This window comes from Besnoitia besnoiti, chromosome IV (genome assembly GCF_002563875.1).
Source record: "Besnoitia besnoiti strain Bb-Ger1 chromosome IV, whole genome shotgun sequence".
NCBI lineage: Eukaryota > Apicomplexa > Conoidasida > Eucoccidiorida > Sarcocystidae > Besnoitia > Besnoitia besnoiti.
The window spans coordinates 2,199,445-2,217,481 of record NC_042359.1 but is presented as its reverse complement, the minus strand read 5'-3'; the positions used below and the strand labels follow the sequence as shown (position 1 = coordinate 2,217,481).

Genomic DNA, 18,037 nt, shown 5'->3' with positions numbered 1-18,037 from the left:
ATGGAGATTTCGGCGAAGGCTCCAAGCCAGGGCGTAGAGTCGCGCCCGCGGCTGTCCTCCGCCGGCAGCCACGAGGCAGAGCCCAGGGGCCAGAAGCCGAGCGGCCCGAGCCAGGTCGGAGACCGAGTCTCGCCTCCATCTCCCTCTCAGGCGGGCAGATGGCGAGGGGGGCTGCGCACCGCGCGCGTGTGCGAGCCGTCAATTGCAGAGCCGAGCGAGGCTGTGGCGAAGGCCGTCGCCAGTCCGGCGGTCGCGGAAGTCCCGGCGCAGACAGACCGCGACAGGCCAGGAGACAGGTGCGAACGCGGACAGAACGGGAAGGAGAGTTTGGGGTCGGACGAGCTGGCGGCCGCGACCCCTGAATCGCCCAACGAACCCTTCCTCTTTTCTGGCGAGTTGCCCTCTGACAGGCAGCCGCCGTCGTCCTCCGAGAGTTCTTCGTCGCTCTCAGTTTCTTCCTCGACTTCTGTCTCGTCCGTGACTGTCTCTTCTTCAGACTCCTCAACTGTCTCCTCTCAGTCGGTTTCCTTGGCGTCGTCTCTCTCTTTGTCGCCTCCCGCCTCTCTGTGGTCTGCCTCCTCGCCCTCTTGTCTCCTGGAGCCCCCGCTGCCGGCAGCAGGTCTGTCTCCCACCTCGTCGGTGAAGTGCCAAGAGAGGCCTGGCGTGACCATGAGGCGCAGCACGCGGCTGCAGGTATCTGCTGTCTCGCAAAGTCAGCAAGTCGCGTTCTCTCCCTCCGCAGGTTTGGTCGCGCGTCCAACCGCGCCTGCAGGCACCCGCGGCCGCAAGGCTCGTCTGGGCGCGCCGTCATTCGCCTCTTCTCTGGCTTCGGGGGCCACCGGGTCTGCGGGCGGGCTCTCAGGCGTCTCCCTTCTTCCCCTCCCGCTGGGGAGCGCGGTCGGAGGCAGACGACAGGGGCGGAAGAGGCGCAGTCAGGGTCTCCCGCAGGAAGCCAGGGAGTCCACCGTAGAGACAAGCGCCGGCGACGGGGCGTCTCCGCTGTCGCCTGCTTCTGCCCAGAAGCGCGAGAGAGGAAAGCGAGTGAAGGTCGAGGGGGGGAAGCAGGAGCCGTTTTCGGTGGGGCCTGTCTCCAGCGACGCCCGTGTGTCTCTCTCGCCAGCCGCGTCGTCCATCGCCAGTTCCCGCCGACCGCAGCAGCGTTCGCCGTCGTCGGGCTCATCTTCTTTCCCTTTCTTTCTTCAAGAGGAGAGCGGCAACTCGCTGGATTGCACGCTCGCGCCTCACGCTTCAGACGCGCCCTGGCATCACCCGCTGTGGCCGGCCAGCGCGCCCCGGCCGCCCTGTCTGGCTCGCGACTCGCCCGTGTGGGGGGGAGCCTCGGCCTCGCTGGCGGCGCGCGAGAGACAGAACTGGCAGGCCTTCTTCGCGCGCTGGGTCGCGACGACCTTCGGGGCGCGTGCGGCGCGCGAGCCTAGTCTGCCGCGAAGCGCGGAAGGTGAAGAGGCGGCGGTGTCCGCAGGCGGAGAGGGCGAGAGAAGCGGCGCGGCCTCAGAGGCCGATCACGTGGGCGCTGCAGCGGTCGACATTCGCCTGCTTTTCAACTGTCTCCTTTACGGCCACCCACAGGGTCTCTTCAAACGCAAAGAAGCAGGCGCCGAGGCCCCGAGAGGCAAAAGGCGGAGAACCGAGGAGGGGCACGCCGCGACGCAGCACCAGCGCGCCGTGCCCGCCTCCGCTTCGTCCGCCACTCCCCCCGCCGCGCAGCCTTCGCAGGGCGGCAGCAGTGAACCTGTGGGCAGCGGGGGCAAGTCTGCGTTACGCGATCCAAGCGCGGCAAGGCGAGAGGCGGCCGTCGCATCGACCGGCAGCGCGGGCGACGGAACAGCGCGAGACGGGAGGGACGTGCAGGGGGAGGCGATGAGCTGCACTTCCCCCGCCTTGATACCTTGCCGCCTCTTCTTTTCTCCAGCGCCCCCCGCCCCGCTCGCGCCCAGAAGACGGCAACCGACGAGTCTCTCGGCGCGTTATCGGCGCATGTACGGGGCCCGTGACGGGCGAGACCTCCTTCAGGTGTACCGGCACTTGACAAAGCTGTGTCTTTCTGCAGGCGACGGGAGCTCAAGCGCAAACTCCGGCGATTCGGAGAAGGCGACAGCCGAATCAGACCAGAGGGGAGAGAGCGACGTCGAGGTGATGGAGGCGGTGCAGCCGACAGGCAGGAGACAGAAAGGCCTTGCAGAGGCCGAAGAGGGGCCGCGGCGGGCCGTCGTCGCCCCGGCGTCCTCTGCTCTTCAGACTCAAGAGGGTCGCAGAGGAAAGGGCCACGGCGTGAAAACAGCAACAGAGGAGGACGAGACGGCGTGCCTGGAGGGGGAGAGATGCGACAGGCGCAAGAGGCGAGCAGGTTGCGAAGGGCACTCGGAAAAAACGACGGATAAGAGACGGTGGGAAATGGCCCTACAGGTTCTCTCGAGACTGAAGGTCGGACACAGCTGTGAAGCCATTTTCCTCGGGCTTGGTGATCTCCCTTTTGCCAACCGAAAAAAGCTCTTCTTCCGCCGCATCTTCAATTTCCGCTGGAGCCCCAAGAAGAAATTGTCTGCGTCGCCTCTGCCTCTGGCCCCCTGCGACGCTCCCGCCAATGCCGCCCAGGCAGCTGACGCAGCCTCGCCTTCCGCGTCAGGTGCGTCGGGTTCCGCCGACACCGGGAACGCCAAGGCCTCGGCCACCCCCGGCGCGTCTCCCAGGGAGGAGACCAAACAGGCTTGCGCGAACGAAAGCCGGAGTGGACGAGGAAAAAAGAAGGACGAGTCTAAGAGGGCCCTGGCCTCGTCGGCTTCGCCTCCGCCTCCAAAATGGCAGAAAAGGACCAACCAGGAGTGCAAAGAAACTGCGCCGTGGGCGACGCTGGTCGATCCGGCGGATTCCCAGTCGCTCTTCCTCTCTTCGTGGCCCTCCCTGGCGCCGCACGTGGAGGCGGAAGATGCCAGCGGCTGTGGCGGTTCAACTGTGGCGACCGAAGAGGCGTCAGGAGAGAGGACAGGCGGGGATCGTCATCGGGAAGTTAGCGTCACGTCGTCTGGCTCCGTGCGAGTCTCCTCTGCAGGGGCGAAGCGCGTTGCGCTCGAGGCTCCGCCTCGTCCGTACCGTCCCTTGTGTCTCCTGTCGCTTCTGCATATGTCTCGGCTAGTGCGCCGAGCGCAGTTTCTCCGGTATTTGAGAGAGCAGATGGAGCCCGAGTGCGCCTCGCTTCTCCACCTGCTTCTCCTCAAGGGCCACCTACGTGTCAAGTGCGACCATGACTCCGACCGCCGCGTTGAGTTCGATCGCCACGTGTCGTGGCTGCTCTCCCGGCTTCCAGGCGACCCGCAGCTCCTGCGGTACGCCTGGTGGGGGCGTGGCGGGTCTCCTGGCCTCCAGCGCGGTCTGCAGATCTCGGAGAAGAAGGGCGACCCTGCGGCCCAGTGGATGTCCTTTCCGCCGCTCCACTCCCCGCCCTCGCTTTACCCCGCGCCGGCGGCACCCAACGCGGGGCCGGCGCCTTCTCGCACGGCCCTAGCCCACCCGGCCGAGGGGCGTGCGGATCGCCCAGCGCGGAGCGACGACGGAGACAGGGCTCTCGAGGACGCGGCCGCGGTCGGCGCGGCACTCGCCGCGGCAGCCGCAGGCGCCATCAACGGCCCCACTCCGGGGATCCGATGGGGCGGGGGCCTCCCCGAAGGGCTGACGTCCAGGCTCCGGGGCCGCGGCTCTTCTGGCGACAGAGACACCGGCGCGGATACAGGTAATCCACGGGTAATCCACGTTACAGGCGTGACAGAAATGAAGGGTTCCCGCTCGCCGGGCAAAGAATGACGTACAACAGGGAGCCTACGGGTGCGGGGGGGGGGGTATGTTTTCTTTCGGCGTGCATGTGTCTTGTCGTTGTGCGTCTGTGCTCGTGTCTTGCACTTCGACAGGAAAAGGAGGGGTAACTGCGAGCGGTGCGGGCGCAGCTGTGGTGGTCGGCACCGCGACGTCTGGCGGGGCGGCAGGACTTCAAAGCGGGCCTGTGCTGGGAAGTTCTCAGCGCCGGCTACTCCGCCTCTTCCGGCGCGTGTGCCCTGCCGACGTCCTTCATCGGGCTCTGACGACCGGAAGTGTCTCTCTTTCGTGGCCCACAGCGACAGAGCTGCAGGTGCTGCGTTTGCCGGAACTTCTGCTGGATCAACAGGTAAATGACGAAAAGCAACTCGAAAGGCAAAGGTGTGCACGTGTGTGCGCTCCATAATGAAGACGGGGGGGATATGGTGCTCTCTTTGTCATCTCAGCCCCGAGCCCAGAGGCAGGTGCCTCGCTCTTTCACGTGGACGAATAAATGGCGCCCCAAGTCACAGGGGTGAATATATGTACACGTACTACGTGTTTTTTTGCAGTTTCGTTTTTCTTTTTGCTGCGGTTTCCAGGCGTTTGTTTCTCAGGACGGGGGCGCTTTTTGTGTGGGCTTTTACCGTGTGTCTCTGTGGCGATGCGTGTTGCTTCAGGTGATGCGTCTCGCAGACGCCTTTGTATGGTCGTTTGAGGGCTGGGTAGGAAATTTGGTGGCGGTCGCGCCGTTCCTGAATGTCTATACACCGCACCGTCGCACGCAAATCGGGATAAAGAAGCGTCTCGGTGTGCGACAGCTGCCTAACGCGCTTCTGACAAAGGGCTCGCCACCCCCGCCAGCCGACTTCGACGACGCGCACTCGAGCAGCAGCTCCAGTGGCGTCTCGCGTCCGTTCTCTGCGTCTGGCCCCGTACCGGGCCTTCCACTCTCTCCGCAGACTGTCTCGGCCGCCAAAGATCAGAACGGCAGCGGAGGCGCCCGAAAGCGACGAAGAGTTGCCGCACGCGAGACGGAAGACGCAGGCGTGGCGTGAACAAAACAGAGCGTAGCAGGGGACGCGATTCGGTGGTAGTCAAGAGCCCCGGCCCAGCCGCCAATATACGTAGATATCAGTGAAGGCGGACGTGTTCTTGCGTGTCGTTCATGTCGAAAGACCAAAACGACGCCCAAGAATCAAGCGGACCGAACTGCAGCGACAACGGGGCGGTTGAGGCATCGCGCAAGCGCAGAATCGCTCCACCCTCACGCTAATGTTCGCTTGTAAAAGCCTCGACACGCAGCTGCGTAGGGATGTAGCAGCCCAGCGATATGGCTAGATTCGATCGGACAGATGCAGGCGCCGGGAAGTAAATTCACTGTGCTCTGGTCACCGTGTGTGCGCCGTCGTGGAGCGCAGCTTTCAAGCCGCAGTTTGAAGCGCGCGACAGCAAAAATGAAGTGGCGAGCACCAGACTGTACGTGTCTGCATGTGCATGGCGCTACTTTCTCATGCGTCTAAAGAATACGTGGGTAACCTGTTTCGCCGGGAAGGCGCGCGTGGAAGAGGGGCAATCTGGTTTTTAGAGGTGCGCCTTCCTTGCAAGAAGATCGGTAGGTATGCGTTCGCACATACTGGCCGCCACCAGCCTTGTCTGGAAGTAGAAAAGAAAAGCTATCGGGACTTCCGCGACAATAGGGACACACTGTGGCGACATATGTAAGGAAGATGACCGGAGCCGTAGGTGTATGAAGCGAGATACAGCGCGAGAGTCACGAAAGTTGCAGTAGAGGCAGCAGTCGAACTACTCGGGTGATAGAGTTGCGGGTTTGCAAGTGATGCCGGAAGAGGGTTTCCGCCGTGTTTTCTCCCGACACGCTAGGACTGATGTATGCGCACCGTCTCATGATGGCAAGACAGATGTCAAGCTGGCCTATGTGGAGTGTATTGCATTCCTTAATGTGCATGTGGGCATGAGCGGGTGCCACGTTGTCGCACTCCCCAGGTTTCGCCTGCGTGAACAGTTTCTGTCGCATGCGGCGTTGATAGACTGCGCGCGCCCCTCTGCTGTAGCCTTCATGTTTACCGCTGCAACGTTTTGCCTACGCTGGGGTTCTCCGCGGCAGAGCTGCAAGGGGGAGGCGTGGATTGTACGTGAGGCAAATGTTCATAAGCGCCTGGCATCTATGTGCTTGTGCCTCGATATGCTTGAAGGCAGAGGGGAGGGGAAGAAGGAAGCAGAGGAAAGGAACATCCCTAGTTTGCTGTCGAACAGAGGTACGAAGAAAGAGCACTGCCCGCTGGCGTGATGTCGCCCTTCGTTTTCCTCAATGAGAACGCATTTAGGACGACCCGTCGCTTCCGCATGCGTGTAGTTTCACTTTGAAGTCCTTCAGACAGAAGCGTGCTCACGTGCTAGGGGCCACTACATAGTAGACGGCTTGCGTACGGCGTCGCCTAGTGGCTGTTTCTAACTCGTGACGCGAGAGTGTTGCGGTGCCTCGTGCCTAACGCTTTTCTAGCTGCAGACACCATACTAGAATCGTGTGCGACGCCACGTGCGTAGGTGAGGTGTGGGGCGGGGGCGACGGGGTGTAGGTTTGATGTTTTGGTACCGCTTTTGGAGGAAGATTCTAAAATCAATAATCGATTTATTGTTTCGTGGCCGAGCACGGCTTTCGGGGTGTGTACACCGCCATCCCGCAGCTAATACGGCAGTAGGCAGTGTGGAAAAGGTTCTTAGACGGCGACGGTTCAAAGAAATAGCAAAGCACGGAATACTTTGTAGTTGGGGTCACGGAACCCGTGTTTTGAATGCCGACAGCTCAGAGCGTGGCGTTTCACAGCGTTTGATCAGTTGCTGTGTGAGAATACAGCAAGCACACCACGTGCATGGAGGTAGGCGGCCATCGCAGCGTCCATCTCTTCATGTCAGTGTGGTCGAATTTAACGGGAATCCGGTGTCCAGTTCGCCTTGCAGCAACTTGAAAATGTTCTTTTGCAGAGCTTAGGCCTTCCGAGGTATTCACTGACCATGGAACGGCAGAAGTCCACACACTCGCCCATGCATCCCTGTCTGGGATGAGTGAGCACCTGCATTCAATCGGGTTAGTTATTCATGCATATGGATGTGTTCAGAAGTACACGTGCACTGCGATAACTGACCGAAGTACATGTCAGCGCACCCATGAAAAGCAGGTATGACACATGCCAGTAACTAACACTACGTGAGCGCGACTCATGCTTGCGCGTTCATTGCGTGTGTAGAGGCACTTTTGGCTTTTCCGAGAACTCGCGAGAGCCGCAAGAAGAGTAACAGTTCCGCAGAAAAGCCGATTAAAGAGGTACGGAGACGAGCGCATCTAGGCACGCTCGCCCTGCGAGCAGGACTTGCTTGTTTAGAACCTCAGGCTGCGCACAAGGAGTTTGCAAAGAAGACATAAGGATATAAGCTGCATTTTATGACCGACCGCACAGCGCCCCGCCCGCCGCGAAGCAAGGGAAACGCGAATGCCACAACGCCTGGGAGGACCTGCCGCTCTACAGAATGGGCCATCTAGAAACTCTCAGAACTGGAGACCCCAGGGAAATTAGAACAGAATAGCAAGTTCTTTGCCTAGTACTGTAAAGCATTATATGCCGCGTCAGAGCTATTCTCATTCGAAGCCGACGAGTTACGTGTTCATCTAAGAAGGGCAGCGCGTGTTGGCGTCTTGTCCTCCTATGTTGTCATCGGCAATACGGGGTGCCACGACGCACGAGTTCCGACCAGGCAGTGCGTTCACTCGTCTGCGAGCACAGGCAGTATGTTCATTCGTATCTTGCGCGGTTCCAGCTCTATATATACGAATATATACCGGTCCTCACGGGGACAGACAACTAGAAATGTCTTCATATATCGAGAGAATGAAAAAGACGTGCCCCGGTCGACGAAGCGTGGCAGCGCATACGTCAAGCGTCGGTGTATTCGAGTTCGCTCCTTTCTATGGGAAGCGTTTCCGAGCACGGAATAGTTGTTTTTGAATAGAGGACGTACTGTTATGGGATGAGCAAATTGGTCGCTGATTCTGTTTGCAATCCCGATATGCGCAGCAGCCGCCTTGACAGGCTGGAAGCGTCGGTTTGCCAGATGAAGCAGCTGGTGGCTCTCCATGTCCATGCTGTCTACGCCGTGTGAAAGAAGCTGATCCAACAGTTTCTCGTTCCTGTCGTTGAATAAATTGTCAATGCGCCCTTGACAGGCGTAATAGTTCTCCGCAGAGACATGAAGGCCTGGAACGAAACGCACAACGGACAGCCCGCGTATGCATCTCGCGCCGTGTGAGACGAAGACTGAACCGGGGGTCATGGCGTGTGCACAAAAGCATAGTTTCGGGAAACCGTTGTGTGCTTGCCAACCACACTAATTGCAAGGCTCTCGACGACATATAGCAACTTGGGTTTTAGAATTGAACCAGCCGTCAGGAGAGGTGGCAGTGAATCGATCTTCATTTGGCAGTGCATACAAGGAAGTATGGCTTTGGGTATCGGTGTCGCAGCAGCGCGTAGCAACACGTACATACAGTGTACTCACACACATGTATGCACTCTTGATCATAAACGGCCGTACAACGCCTCACCCGTGTGAAGAAGCGCAGGGTCGTCGATCGCTTTGGAAACGTTTTCCACAATGCGGCTGCTCAGAAAGCACAACGAGGTAGGGACACCTGACCTAGCGGGATATCCGTGGCCCGCCCGGCCGAGGGCGGCGTGCCAGCTTGTATGTGAAAAGCTAGCGTTCTGTGCATCCTGGTCTTTGCTCCTATTGCCTGCCGATTTACAGATTTTTCGAGTGGATGCGGGACGCCGGCATCCCCAAGAAGTTTTATTGATGAGACAGGGCACATGCGCAGGCGTGCATGTACACGTGCAAGCCTTTTTTTCAAGTAGTCCTACTTGTCGCCGGCGCAGGCATTTCTGTGGCGGCTTTCACCGATAGAGTTGCAGCGCGCAGTGGAGTCCGCGGCTCCTCCAAACTGCGCCTCCGCTTATGACCGTGCGGTGCGTTAATTCCGTGCGGCACTTACGCTGACAGCTCGGGGTCAGGGGCGCATGGGCGAGTGATGACATATGGCGATAGCCCTGAGGAATTGAACCAACCGCCGGCGGAAAGGTGGCAATGAACCGATCTTCATTTGGCAGCGTACACAGGGAAGTACGGCTTTAGGTATCGGTGTCCCAGCAGCGTGTAGGTACACGTACATATACTACGTACATGGCAGACTGGCGGCTCACCGCCAGTTTGCCAGACACGCGGTGGTAAAAGTAACGGCTTCGACTCACCCTTAACTCTGGCTCCGTCTTCCATGGACCCGTCGAAGAAGGTGTAGTCGTTGTAACAGCCCATGATTCCCTTTGTAGCGACAACGAGGCATCCCGGGCGCAGTCGAGGATTGAGAAGAGAGCAAGTTCCTGTAGTGCCGTTGGCGGCAATCAGCCCCAGAGAGAGCGCGCATGAGCCGCGTTGCAAACACATGAAGGAGCTCCCACGGTAGTTTAGGACCAATTTCGGTGCCGCCTCATGCGTGTAAATTTGCGCGGATACGCTCGCGGAGCTAACTGAGAGTACGTCCATACATCCTCGAGAGTTTCTCGATTCAAAAATTCTTCGTGAACTGTTTCTCCGGGGCCACGAGATCTGGCCCCGTTGTCTTCTTTACGTCTCCGCATGCCACGTTACCGCAAAAGAGATAACCTCACGTTGCGCGAGATGCAGGCGCCACGCACCACCCGCGCCCTTGGAAATGGACACTATGGCCAGTTCTGCCACGCTGACAGGCTTTTAGCCACTCTCACTGCCTCAGCGGAGATGCTGTGCATGCTTGCTGTGGATTCTCGTGGCGCTTACCGAGACGAACGACGGCAAGAGGGCCGTCGGTGATGTACGAAACTTCACGCATCAGAAGCTCGACCATAGGCGCGCCCATGCCGATGGCAATGATGGAAACTTTGGCACCTTTGTAGTACCCTGGAGAACCATACAACCGACAGTCATCGCGTGGAGGTTCGAAGTCTCACAAGGGTGTGGACCAAAGACGAGGCAGCCCTGAAAATGAAGGCACCTAGTGTCCTTCAAGTGCGGAAAGCGTACCTGAGTGGACTTTGAAGAAGCGAGAGCTCGTGAGGCTGAGGCGACTCCGTTTCGCCTCAAGAAGGGTGTTGGCAAGGAGGTCGGCGCGCGCGGCGTGCCCGACGGTAAGTATTCGATTGTGAACGTCCCCCCTTCTCACACCTGCGAGAAATCGCGTGCACAGATGGTGAAAAATAACCGCAAATGCCCAAAGCCGCCGCTGAGGTCGGCACGGAAGAGCGCGCGACGTCATCAACAATCTGCAGAGGTACGTGAAACTGCGTATCTAGACAGCTGCCTTCGGATATATCGGTACCACAATGTTGTTATAATGTAATTCATTAGCGTATCTTCACATGAACGTCTACGATGCATGCCAATTGACTGGACCCAAGCATTAGCTGCATTAGTCATCGTGTACTCGAAAATATTAATACACGGGCCAATGGTCTTTTCCGGTTTACACAGTCGCACACGCTTGCGAGCACACATCGTTTAACGATCCATAGAGATATCCGCGCAGGACTGCACTGCTGCTGACCTAAGTGATAGACGTGGCCATCGGGAAGGAGGAGTGCATCACGTAGAACTGCTTTTGCTTCATCTGGGTACATTCCTCTGTCTCTATTCGTAGTAGATCCTTCGCCGTCAAACTGGTGGCTCTCGTCTTTAGTGCTCCTTCTTCTCTCGAGCCCGGATCTTAGAGACTCTTTGTCCACTTTTATTTCGCGGCTACTGTTCCAGTGCTTTGCCCCAGAAGCATCCCACTGCAGATCCCTCTCAGAGATACTGGTGTCGTAACTCTCCCTCCTGGTGATCTTTCCAGGGCCGCTGCTGACCCTGGAGACCTTCTCGTCCATGAAGTCAGTCGATCCAGCAGAAACCATCGAGTCCCTGAAAAAGCGCTCATCTTTTTCTCGCTCTCCAAATTTCTCGTCGAAAGCGAGCCTTCCGGTGCTGGCACTATACCTTCCGCTGCCGACGTTACTTCTGGTACTGCCACTGAAAATATTGGCCTTGCTGTCGTGGAACGAGGGAGGAAGATCTGCGTTGTTCTCAAGGGCCCGAGTCTGCGTCTCTCTCGACCGACCCGAGACATTCCCGCAAATGTTTCTTTTTCCTAAACTCGATGACGTTTCATCGAGCGATCTGGGTCCCCCAAGGGATGTACCTCCATTGGGCAGGGGCATTCGACTGTGGTCCTCCACATGAACACCCAGGAAAGGAATGCCTACAGCGCTCTCCGACACGTTGGGGTTTAGGTCGTTTGTGCCGTCTCGGCATCTTCTAGAGATGCTGCCGCTGCCCGTGCCGCATAAGGAATTCTTCGACTGGCTGGACGATGCGGTTCTTCCCGTGTTTTGCCTACCCAATACAGGGACGTCAACCCCCGCAAGAAAGCTGGGGTCTTCTGCGAGCACACTTCTCTTTTCATCGCTCAAAACTTCTTCGTGGTTGTCTAAGTTGAAGAGGCTTGGCCTTCCAAGGCTGCTTCCACCGTCAGTGAAGGACTGAGTCGCAGATGGTTCACCAAAACTCCTTCTTTGAACGAAACTACCATCTCTGGCATCGGCGCCAGGTCTCGTGTGCCTGCTGTAGCTCTGGCCGCCCGAGCTTATCCTCTTGTCTATCTTGATGCTTCCATCAGGGGAAACACGGGAATCCGCCAAAGAGAGCGAGCTGTGATGCTCCGCAGCAGGCCCTCTAGCTGCGGACGCCGACAGCGGGGAAAGTGACGCAGAGCCTTTATCTCTGGAAACAATTCCTACACTGTGCACCGCGTGCTGGTCTCCACTACTGCCCACGTGAGCGAAGGGCGGGGCCGCTCTACTGCTTGGCCGCCTGGCACTGCTGCTGCCACTGCTACGCGAATCCAACTCCATTTTTCTCTACTCTTCACTTCTACTACTAGCTGTTGCTCGCTGTTCTACCGGCAGCCTTTCTTCGTGCATCTCCCGAACCTCGATCCCTGGTCACAGCCTCATTAAGAGAGAAGTACCTCCAATTTCTCGACGGTCGAGGCAACTCTGCTCTCTCTGTTGCACCTCCATGCGCCGCTTTCAAGCGCGAGATGACTGAAAATCGTCCCACAGCGAAATGCGGGCAAGCGCTCTCTGTGAAGTGTTTCCAGGGGTTCCACAGGTGAGAGAGCAGCCAATGGCGTTGCTTGCCGTTCGAAGTTTCTGCCGCTTTGCTGACAAAGAGAGGCTGCAGAGCCAAGCACACTTGCAAGATTGAGGGCAGCACAGCATTCAGTGAGGCCGGATCCAGCAGCGAGGGAGCGAGCTTCCATGAGGCATGTGGAACGAACCCAGCACCCTGGAGTTGTGACGCAAGGCATTTCACAAGAAAAGAAAAGAGAATTTGCCTGTGCAGGGAGACCAAAAGTGTTTACCCCCTACAGCGTTCGACTGCACCGTATCTTCCACCGAACAGTCAGAAGGCTGGCGTGGAACGGCCGGCGGCCTACAGACTCAGAGGACTACGAGATGCCTCTATTGCCATGAAAGGTGTACAGGAGACAAGCGTGGGTGCTGACACCACCACAACGGACAACGGCGAAAACATAAATTCGTGAACCCAGATACTTGCAGATAGGATTGGATGGCGATTGCCCGTGCGTCCTGCTAAGAAGGGATGCTCGTGAGAACGCTCGCTTTCGACTGTTACCGGCCCCAACAAATTTGCATTTACCGTCCACTTGAGCTACAAGATCCCGAGGCGGGACGAAAGATTCTAGCACGTATTCATACACCGGACGATGTATAGGAAGGGGGGCTCAGAAGGAGTGCAGGCGTTCAGGGTACAGAATAAAGCGAGAGTGCCAATACGAAATCAAGGCTTCGTGTTTCCCCTTTCAAGAAGAAGGCAATAAATGTGGGGGTCCAAATTAAAATGTGACACACCGCAAAATAGTGCAGGAACCACGCTCGAGGAGGTTAACGGCCCGTGATTGTGGCGCGTGTGAATCGGATGCTGCCCACATTCTCTAGCCGACACGTGCTTTTTCCTTGATTATGCTGTATTCCACAAAGTCCAACATTGCCAACACCACAGAGAGTGGTGTAGCCACACTAGTTTTTGGGCACCCTGTCGGGATTCTACAGTGCCGAAAAGACCGAAAAATCGTTCGGCATTTCTTTTCCTGCCGACAAGGTTGCGATGGGATAGACGGGGAAAGTATACTCCCGCGCCCAGTCTTTGTCTGAAGCATTTCAGAAAGACCGGTCACGCAGTCAGAACACCCAGGCCGTACTTAGCCGGAAAAATGTAATGTAAGTGTGCGTATGCCTCACAGATATGCTATGTTGCACTGAACACACTATACCATACAGAGGGTCGCCAACCTTTGTCTTGAAACCGTTGAAGCGCAGCTCCACTACACAGTACAAATTCATTCCAGATTGTTGTTGTGGCCTTTTTACGGCCGCCCCTGACAACAAGGAGTCCGTAATTAGTTTATGCGATTCTGAGGATCTTCTTTGCTGGTGAAGCATCGAGACTGGATATAATCGACTATTGAGGTTGCGGCCGCGCTCCGCCTGAACGTGTGACTGTACTACAGGGTGAATGGCCTAACCATAATCTATTGTTCCAGATATTAAGGAAGCGTTTATCGCTTAGACACCATGTGCTACACGGGGTGAGAAGACGAATTTTTGGAAAATCGGCAACTAAAAGGGGAGAGGAGGTGGAGACATTGCCGACCACAAAACGGCGCAAGGAAACCCGAGAAGTGTAGTCGACGGGTGAATACAAAAGATACGGGCTTGTCCTCCACATCCACAACCGTGAGCCGTTCTTGCTGAGACAACGTGCGAAACCATCCTTGCTCTTTTTGGCGAATGCTCAGTTGAAAAGGAAACCTCGTTCAGAGAAGGTTCGTAATACTTCTGGCAAGTTCTTCGGCCAGGTCATCCATGACGTCGAGCTACAGGCAGCTTGTCGTTATCAGCAGTCGGAGATACGGTGCCGCCGTGCACACCAAACAGTGCTACGATAATTAGGATATCGTGCTTCTTGCCAGCCCAGAAGGCAGTTGAAACGGTGCCGCGCTGCACTCAGCCGCGTGTACAGCATAGCGTGCAAGGCTATGTCTAATCCTCGGTTCTCGGGAAGCCGCCAGACGGCCAGCGACGCCCATGTAGACCTACGACAACACTAAAGTTTTCAATCGGAAACACAGGTGTTCCGTTCGGACTGAAAAAAAAAGACGGTCGCTGTGGGGAATTACGCGCCCTAAACGTCGAATCGCGAGGTACGTATTTCCAGTCAACACATTCTGCTACACATGCCGCTACAACGCCACAGCCTGCAACGAGTACGTCGCCGTTTTTCTCCAGGGAGCACCAAAATAAACGACTGCGTTCGCGGCATATTGAAACCGTTCCTCCACCGCATGAAGATACCCGCGGGCTCATGCTTACGCCTTGATGTAGATGCTGCTACACAACTGCACCAATATCGCATATCACTTTTGTCGTAAACATGTACAACAGTCTAGTGTCGTGTACGCGGAACTGTTTGCGATCGCGAGTCCGGCCTTTCAGAACGGTGAACGCCCAAGCTCGTTCTCGCGCGGCGCCACAGCACACGCGGTAGATTCAACCTGCGCATGGCTTGCGTGCATCCCCTATTCAACAACATTCACAGCATCTCACTGATCCCGATTTTCAGCTGATTCTGCCGGGATTCTCCCTATCGGATCCCCCTTCTTTGCGCTTTGGCTTCTTGCTCCTAGTATTTGCCAGGGACTCGAGCGCCGTCCCAGCACTGCCGAGAAGGACTCTCGCTGTGCTGACCACACTGTTAACTAGCTTCTTGCCGAAGGCTCGGTCGAGTGCTCCGGGCACCTCTCGAAAATAAAACGTCAGCATGCATGCGACAAGGGCCACCACAGGGGAATATAAGGCAATTATAAGAGGATAGTGCAGAATGATGAAGTTCATCCACGGCATCCTGTCCATAAAATCGCGCAGAACTGACGCTTCCTTTTCGATAGCTGCATTGACAGGCTCCCTAGTTACTTCAATCCCACTGTCACTCTGATTTGCAGGCACTGCTTTGTCGGGACTCGCGGGTTTGGGGTGGGAAGGGGCTTCTGAAGCGGCCGTCACCTGTAGTTCATGCGCGCTTTGCTCTGCACTGACCGTCGCCGTGAAGCGGTCGCGGACCAAACGTTTGGCGCCATACACACCCATAAGAGTGAGAGCAATCAGGCCGGCAATAAAAAGACCGGTATCACCTCGCTTGCGCTCGTACCTTTGCCGGCGACCGTCCGCCAGTGCATTCGTTTTAGGGACACCCCGGTGACCAACTTGCTCTCCTCCGGCAGGACGAGGGTCGACGACGCCGGGGGTATGGCGTGCCTGAATAATCGAGCTGAAGTCTTTTGAGTCTTGTAGATCTCCATCGGAGGAAGCGGCGGCTGTTGAAGGGAACTCGCTCTCTCCCGCCCATACGGACCGCGAATTTGTGTACTCATGCTCCATCGCGAGGGACGACAGCAAAGCGTGCACGGAAATGATACAGCACCCAAACTGGCACCGCTACGCCGCCTTCTGTCCGCGCATTCGCGCAAACAGTTCCGCTGTGTGTAGAACACCCGAAGAAGGGCAATAGGATTCCCAAATGACCAGGGCGCACGACGGCAACAGCTGACGGGGACGTGAGACTAAATTGAACACATGGCGGCGATGTTCTTTCGAACCAGCACAAGAGGTAGAGCCTGAGAATTTGAACAGGTTATTCACGCTTCTTGCTAAGGAAATACTGACGCTCGCCGCGGGACCGGAGCTAGACACTTTATCACTTCGAACCGATCCGCTGCACGTGCGTACGGTGCCACGAGCGGTTGCCGGCGCATGCAACGACTCCAGGGAACTGCCAAGGAGGAGCTTTGATGTCCGTGGCCCACTCCTCGCGGGTGCCCGGAAAGTTCGCCGAAGTGGTACTCGTTTCTATGGAAGCTCTGCATAAAAGAGAGCCTGACATATCAGTGTGAGCACTATGCACTAGAGAATCTGGCTGGCCTCCTTATCCGGTATGCACGTGCAATGTCCCAGGCGACGAGCATTTCTACCAGAACAATGCTGACACTTCAGCATGCAGTCACCTACGCCGGGCGCGGGAAAGATACAACAGATATTCTCGTGAGAAGAGATGTGGCCAAGCAGAAATTTGGTTGGAGGCCAGAGCCTACGGTCCAAACGTCAGAACGGACACAGAATGCCGGGGATCCGAGGGAGTAAACTGGACAACCGAAGCACACTTGATTCGCTCCGCGTCGGTGTACAGATGGTAGTATGAGCACACTATCGGTCTCACACCGCAAAATACTAAAAAGATGGTAGCCCATCTCACCTCGCTATGTATCTGTTGTCGAGCGAATCGGAGTGGACAGGCGCAGAAATGCTGGACGCGGGGTCCGCGTACTCCGAAGAAGGCTGGTTTTCGTCATGAGACCTGCCCTACGTAGACGACCGTTGTATCTCTTCGGAAGAATACGGCAGCGCATCATTTTTATGTTGTAAGAGGGCTGCCATATCTTATTCTCACGTAGCGGGGCCACGACCAAACTCCCCTGGTAATGCTAGAGGACAATAGCAGCAATATCTGTGCGGACTCTCAGCGCTCTTCAGCGACAGCAAAAAAGGGGCGACTGGTTGCCAGACTTCCAGTGTGGCAGCGCGTTCAACGTCTCGGAGACGGAGAAGACAAGTTTATTCCCTGAGTTGCGCACCGATGTGACAGCCCTGCGGGACTGGATTGGACAGAACGTAACTGTTTCCCCCAACGAAGCTCGGCGCCGCTGCATGCTCACGATGCTCGGGCCATCATCCTTTATCGCTTCACCGATGACTGAAGTGTGACACACCCTAAGCTCGCATTGCCCCAGGAGCGGGTAAACGACACCGGAACATGCAGCATGGACACAACATACGTGAACATACCGAATGTAGGATGGATTCAGTCTCTTTTTGCACCGATGTACACACCGTCTGCCGGAAGACTAGTATCCACGGAAAACGGAGACGAATCACCAAGGTCCCGGTGCACGACTACAAACTTTCCTTTCTGCAGCGGATACAACGTATGGTCCTGTGGAGCAAAATTTCGAAACAAGGAGAGGTAGAACGGATTTCATTCACGACAACACCATTAAAAACACACCAGACGAGAAACCGAGAGAAAAAACCACAGGTGAAGGCATAAACATTCCTGATTCGGATGTCAGGCAAGTAGTATCGCATCTTTGTCGACAGCAAGAGTATGACAGACTCGGTTCGGCTGCTGTTCTTGTTATATGCCAAGAAACGATTAACTTAGTCAGGGTCACATGCTTGAGGAACCAGTAGCAGACACAATAGACATCCTGAAAAAGCTCCACTCCGTGCACCGCGTGAAGTGCTGCTCCATTCACTCCCGGATCGCTGATGGGTTGAACAGCCTTCGGGATACTTTTCCTGGACATCCAGGAAATTAGTTGACGTGGGCGCGAGCCCCAGATGGATATACATTTCTATATATTAACGCACTGTTCGCAGTCAGGACGTTGCAACAACTCTTTGGAGGAGGAACACTCAAACGCGATTCAGCCACCTCATTTGAATGAATTCCTGCGATGTCTTGTAGTCTAACGAAATGTGATCTCGAGGGGTTACGCGGCGCAGGCCCCTGTGGCCACTATGCATCTCCGAAAAACTGGGGACCCGCCATGGGTGATTTGGATAGCTCTGGGGCGGAGATGTCACCGGATCAGGTTCATCGATCCAAGGGAGATCAGTACTGCTCGATTGCACCGCGAGTCCCCGTCTGGCTCTCAATCTCCATGCGGATGCCCAGCCGGTGGGCAGGCTCTGCGCCAGCACCGGGTCGGGCATTGGCTCTGACAGGAGCGGTGTCTCTACGTCGGATGCCTCGATACTCAGTTGAGGCGGAAGGACCTTCTGCTTCGCTGACGGCGAAGCCGCCTCACCCGGCGCTCTCTGCTGCCCCAAAAGAGTCCTTCTCGGTGGCATGGGTGGAGGGACTATAGGTTTAGGAAGATTGCCCGGTACGCACCCATCACCGTCGATACCCGAGCTTGAAAGAACTAAATAGCAAGGACCGTGAAGGCCTG

At 56.7% G+C, this 18,037-nt stretch overlaps 4 protein-coding genes across 4 annotated transcripts; 2 read left to right on the top strand and 2 right to left on the bottom strand.

Moving 5' to 3' along the window:
- Positions 1–4,862, top strand: BESB_054340 (uncharacterized protein; the record flags this gene model as incomplete). The annotated part of the gene is made up of 3 exons (XM_029363869.1): positions 1–3,745; positions 3,921–4,174; positions 4,485–4,862. The coding sequence occupies 3 exons, from the start codon at positions 1–3 to the stop codon at positions 4,860–4,862; spliced, it is 4,377 nt and encodes a 1,458-aa protein (XP_029219792.1).
- Positions 4,863–7,142: 2,280 nt separating this feature from the next.
- On the bottom strand, positions 7,143–11,798 carry BESB_054330 (phosphorylase family protein; the record flags this gene model as incomplete). The annotated part of the gene is made up of 8 exons (XM_029363868.1): positions 7,143–7,217; positions 7,843–8,078; positions 8,426–8,481; positions 8,873–8,927; positions 9,129–9,257; positions 9,694–9,813; positions 9,937–10,077; positions 10,457–11,798. The coding sequence occupies 8 exons, from the start codon at positions 11,796–11,798 to the stop codon at positions 7,143–7,145; spliced, it is 2,154 nt and encodes a 717-aa protein (XP_029219791.1).
- A 2,790-nt stretch (positions 11,799–14,588) lies between these two features.
- On the bottom strand, positions 14,589–15,407 carry BESB_054320 (uncharacterized protein; the record flags this gene model as incomplete). Its single annotated transcript, XM_029363867.1, has 1 exon — positions 14,589–15,407. The coding sequence occupies one exon, from the start codon at positions 15,405–15,407 to the stop codon at positions 14,589–14,591; it is 819 nt and encodes a 272-aa protein (XP_029219790.1).
- A 2,132-nt stretch (positions 15,408–17,539) lies between these two features.
- On the top strand, positions 17,540–17,953 carry BESB_054310 (uncharacterized protein; the record flags this gene model as incomplete). The annotated part of the gene is made up of 1 exon (XM_029363866.1): positions 17,540–17,953. The coding sequence occupies one exon, from the start codon at positions 17,540–17,542 to the stop codon at positions 17,951–17,953; it is 414 nt and encodes a 137-aa protein (XP_029219789.1).
- Positions 17,954–18,037: the final 84 nt, after the last annotated feature.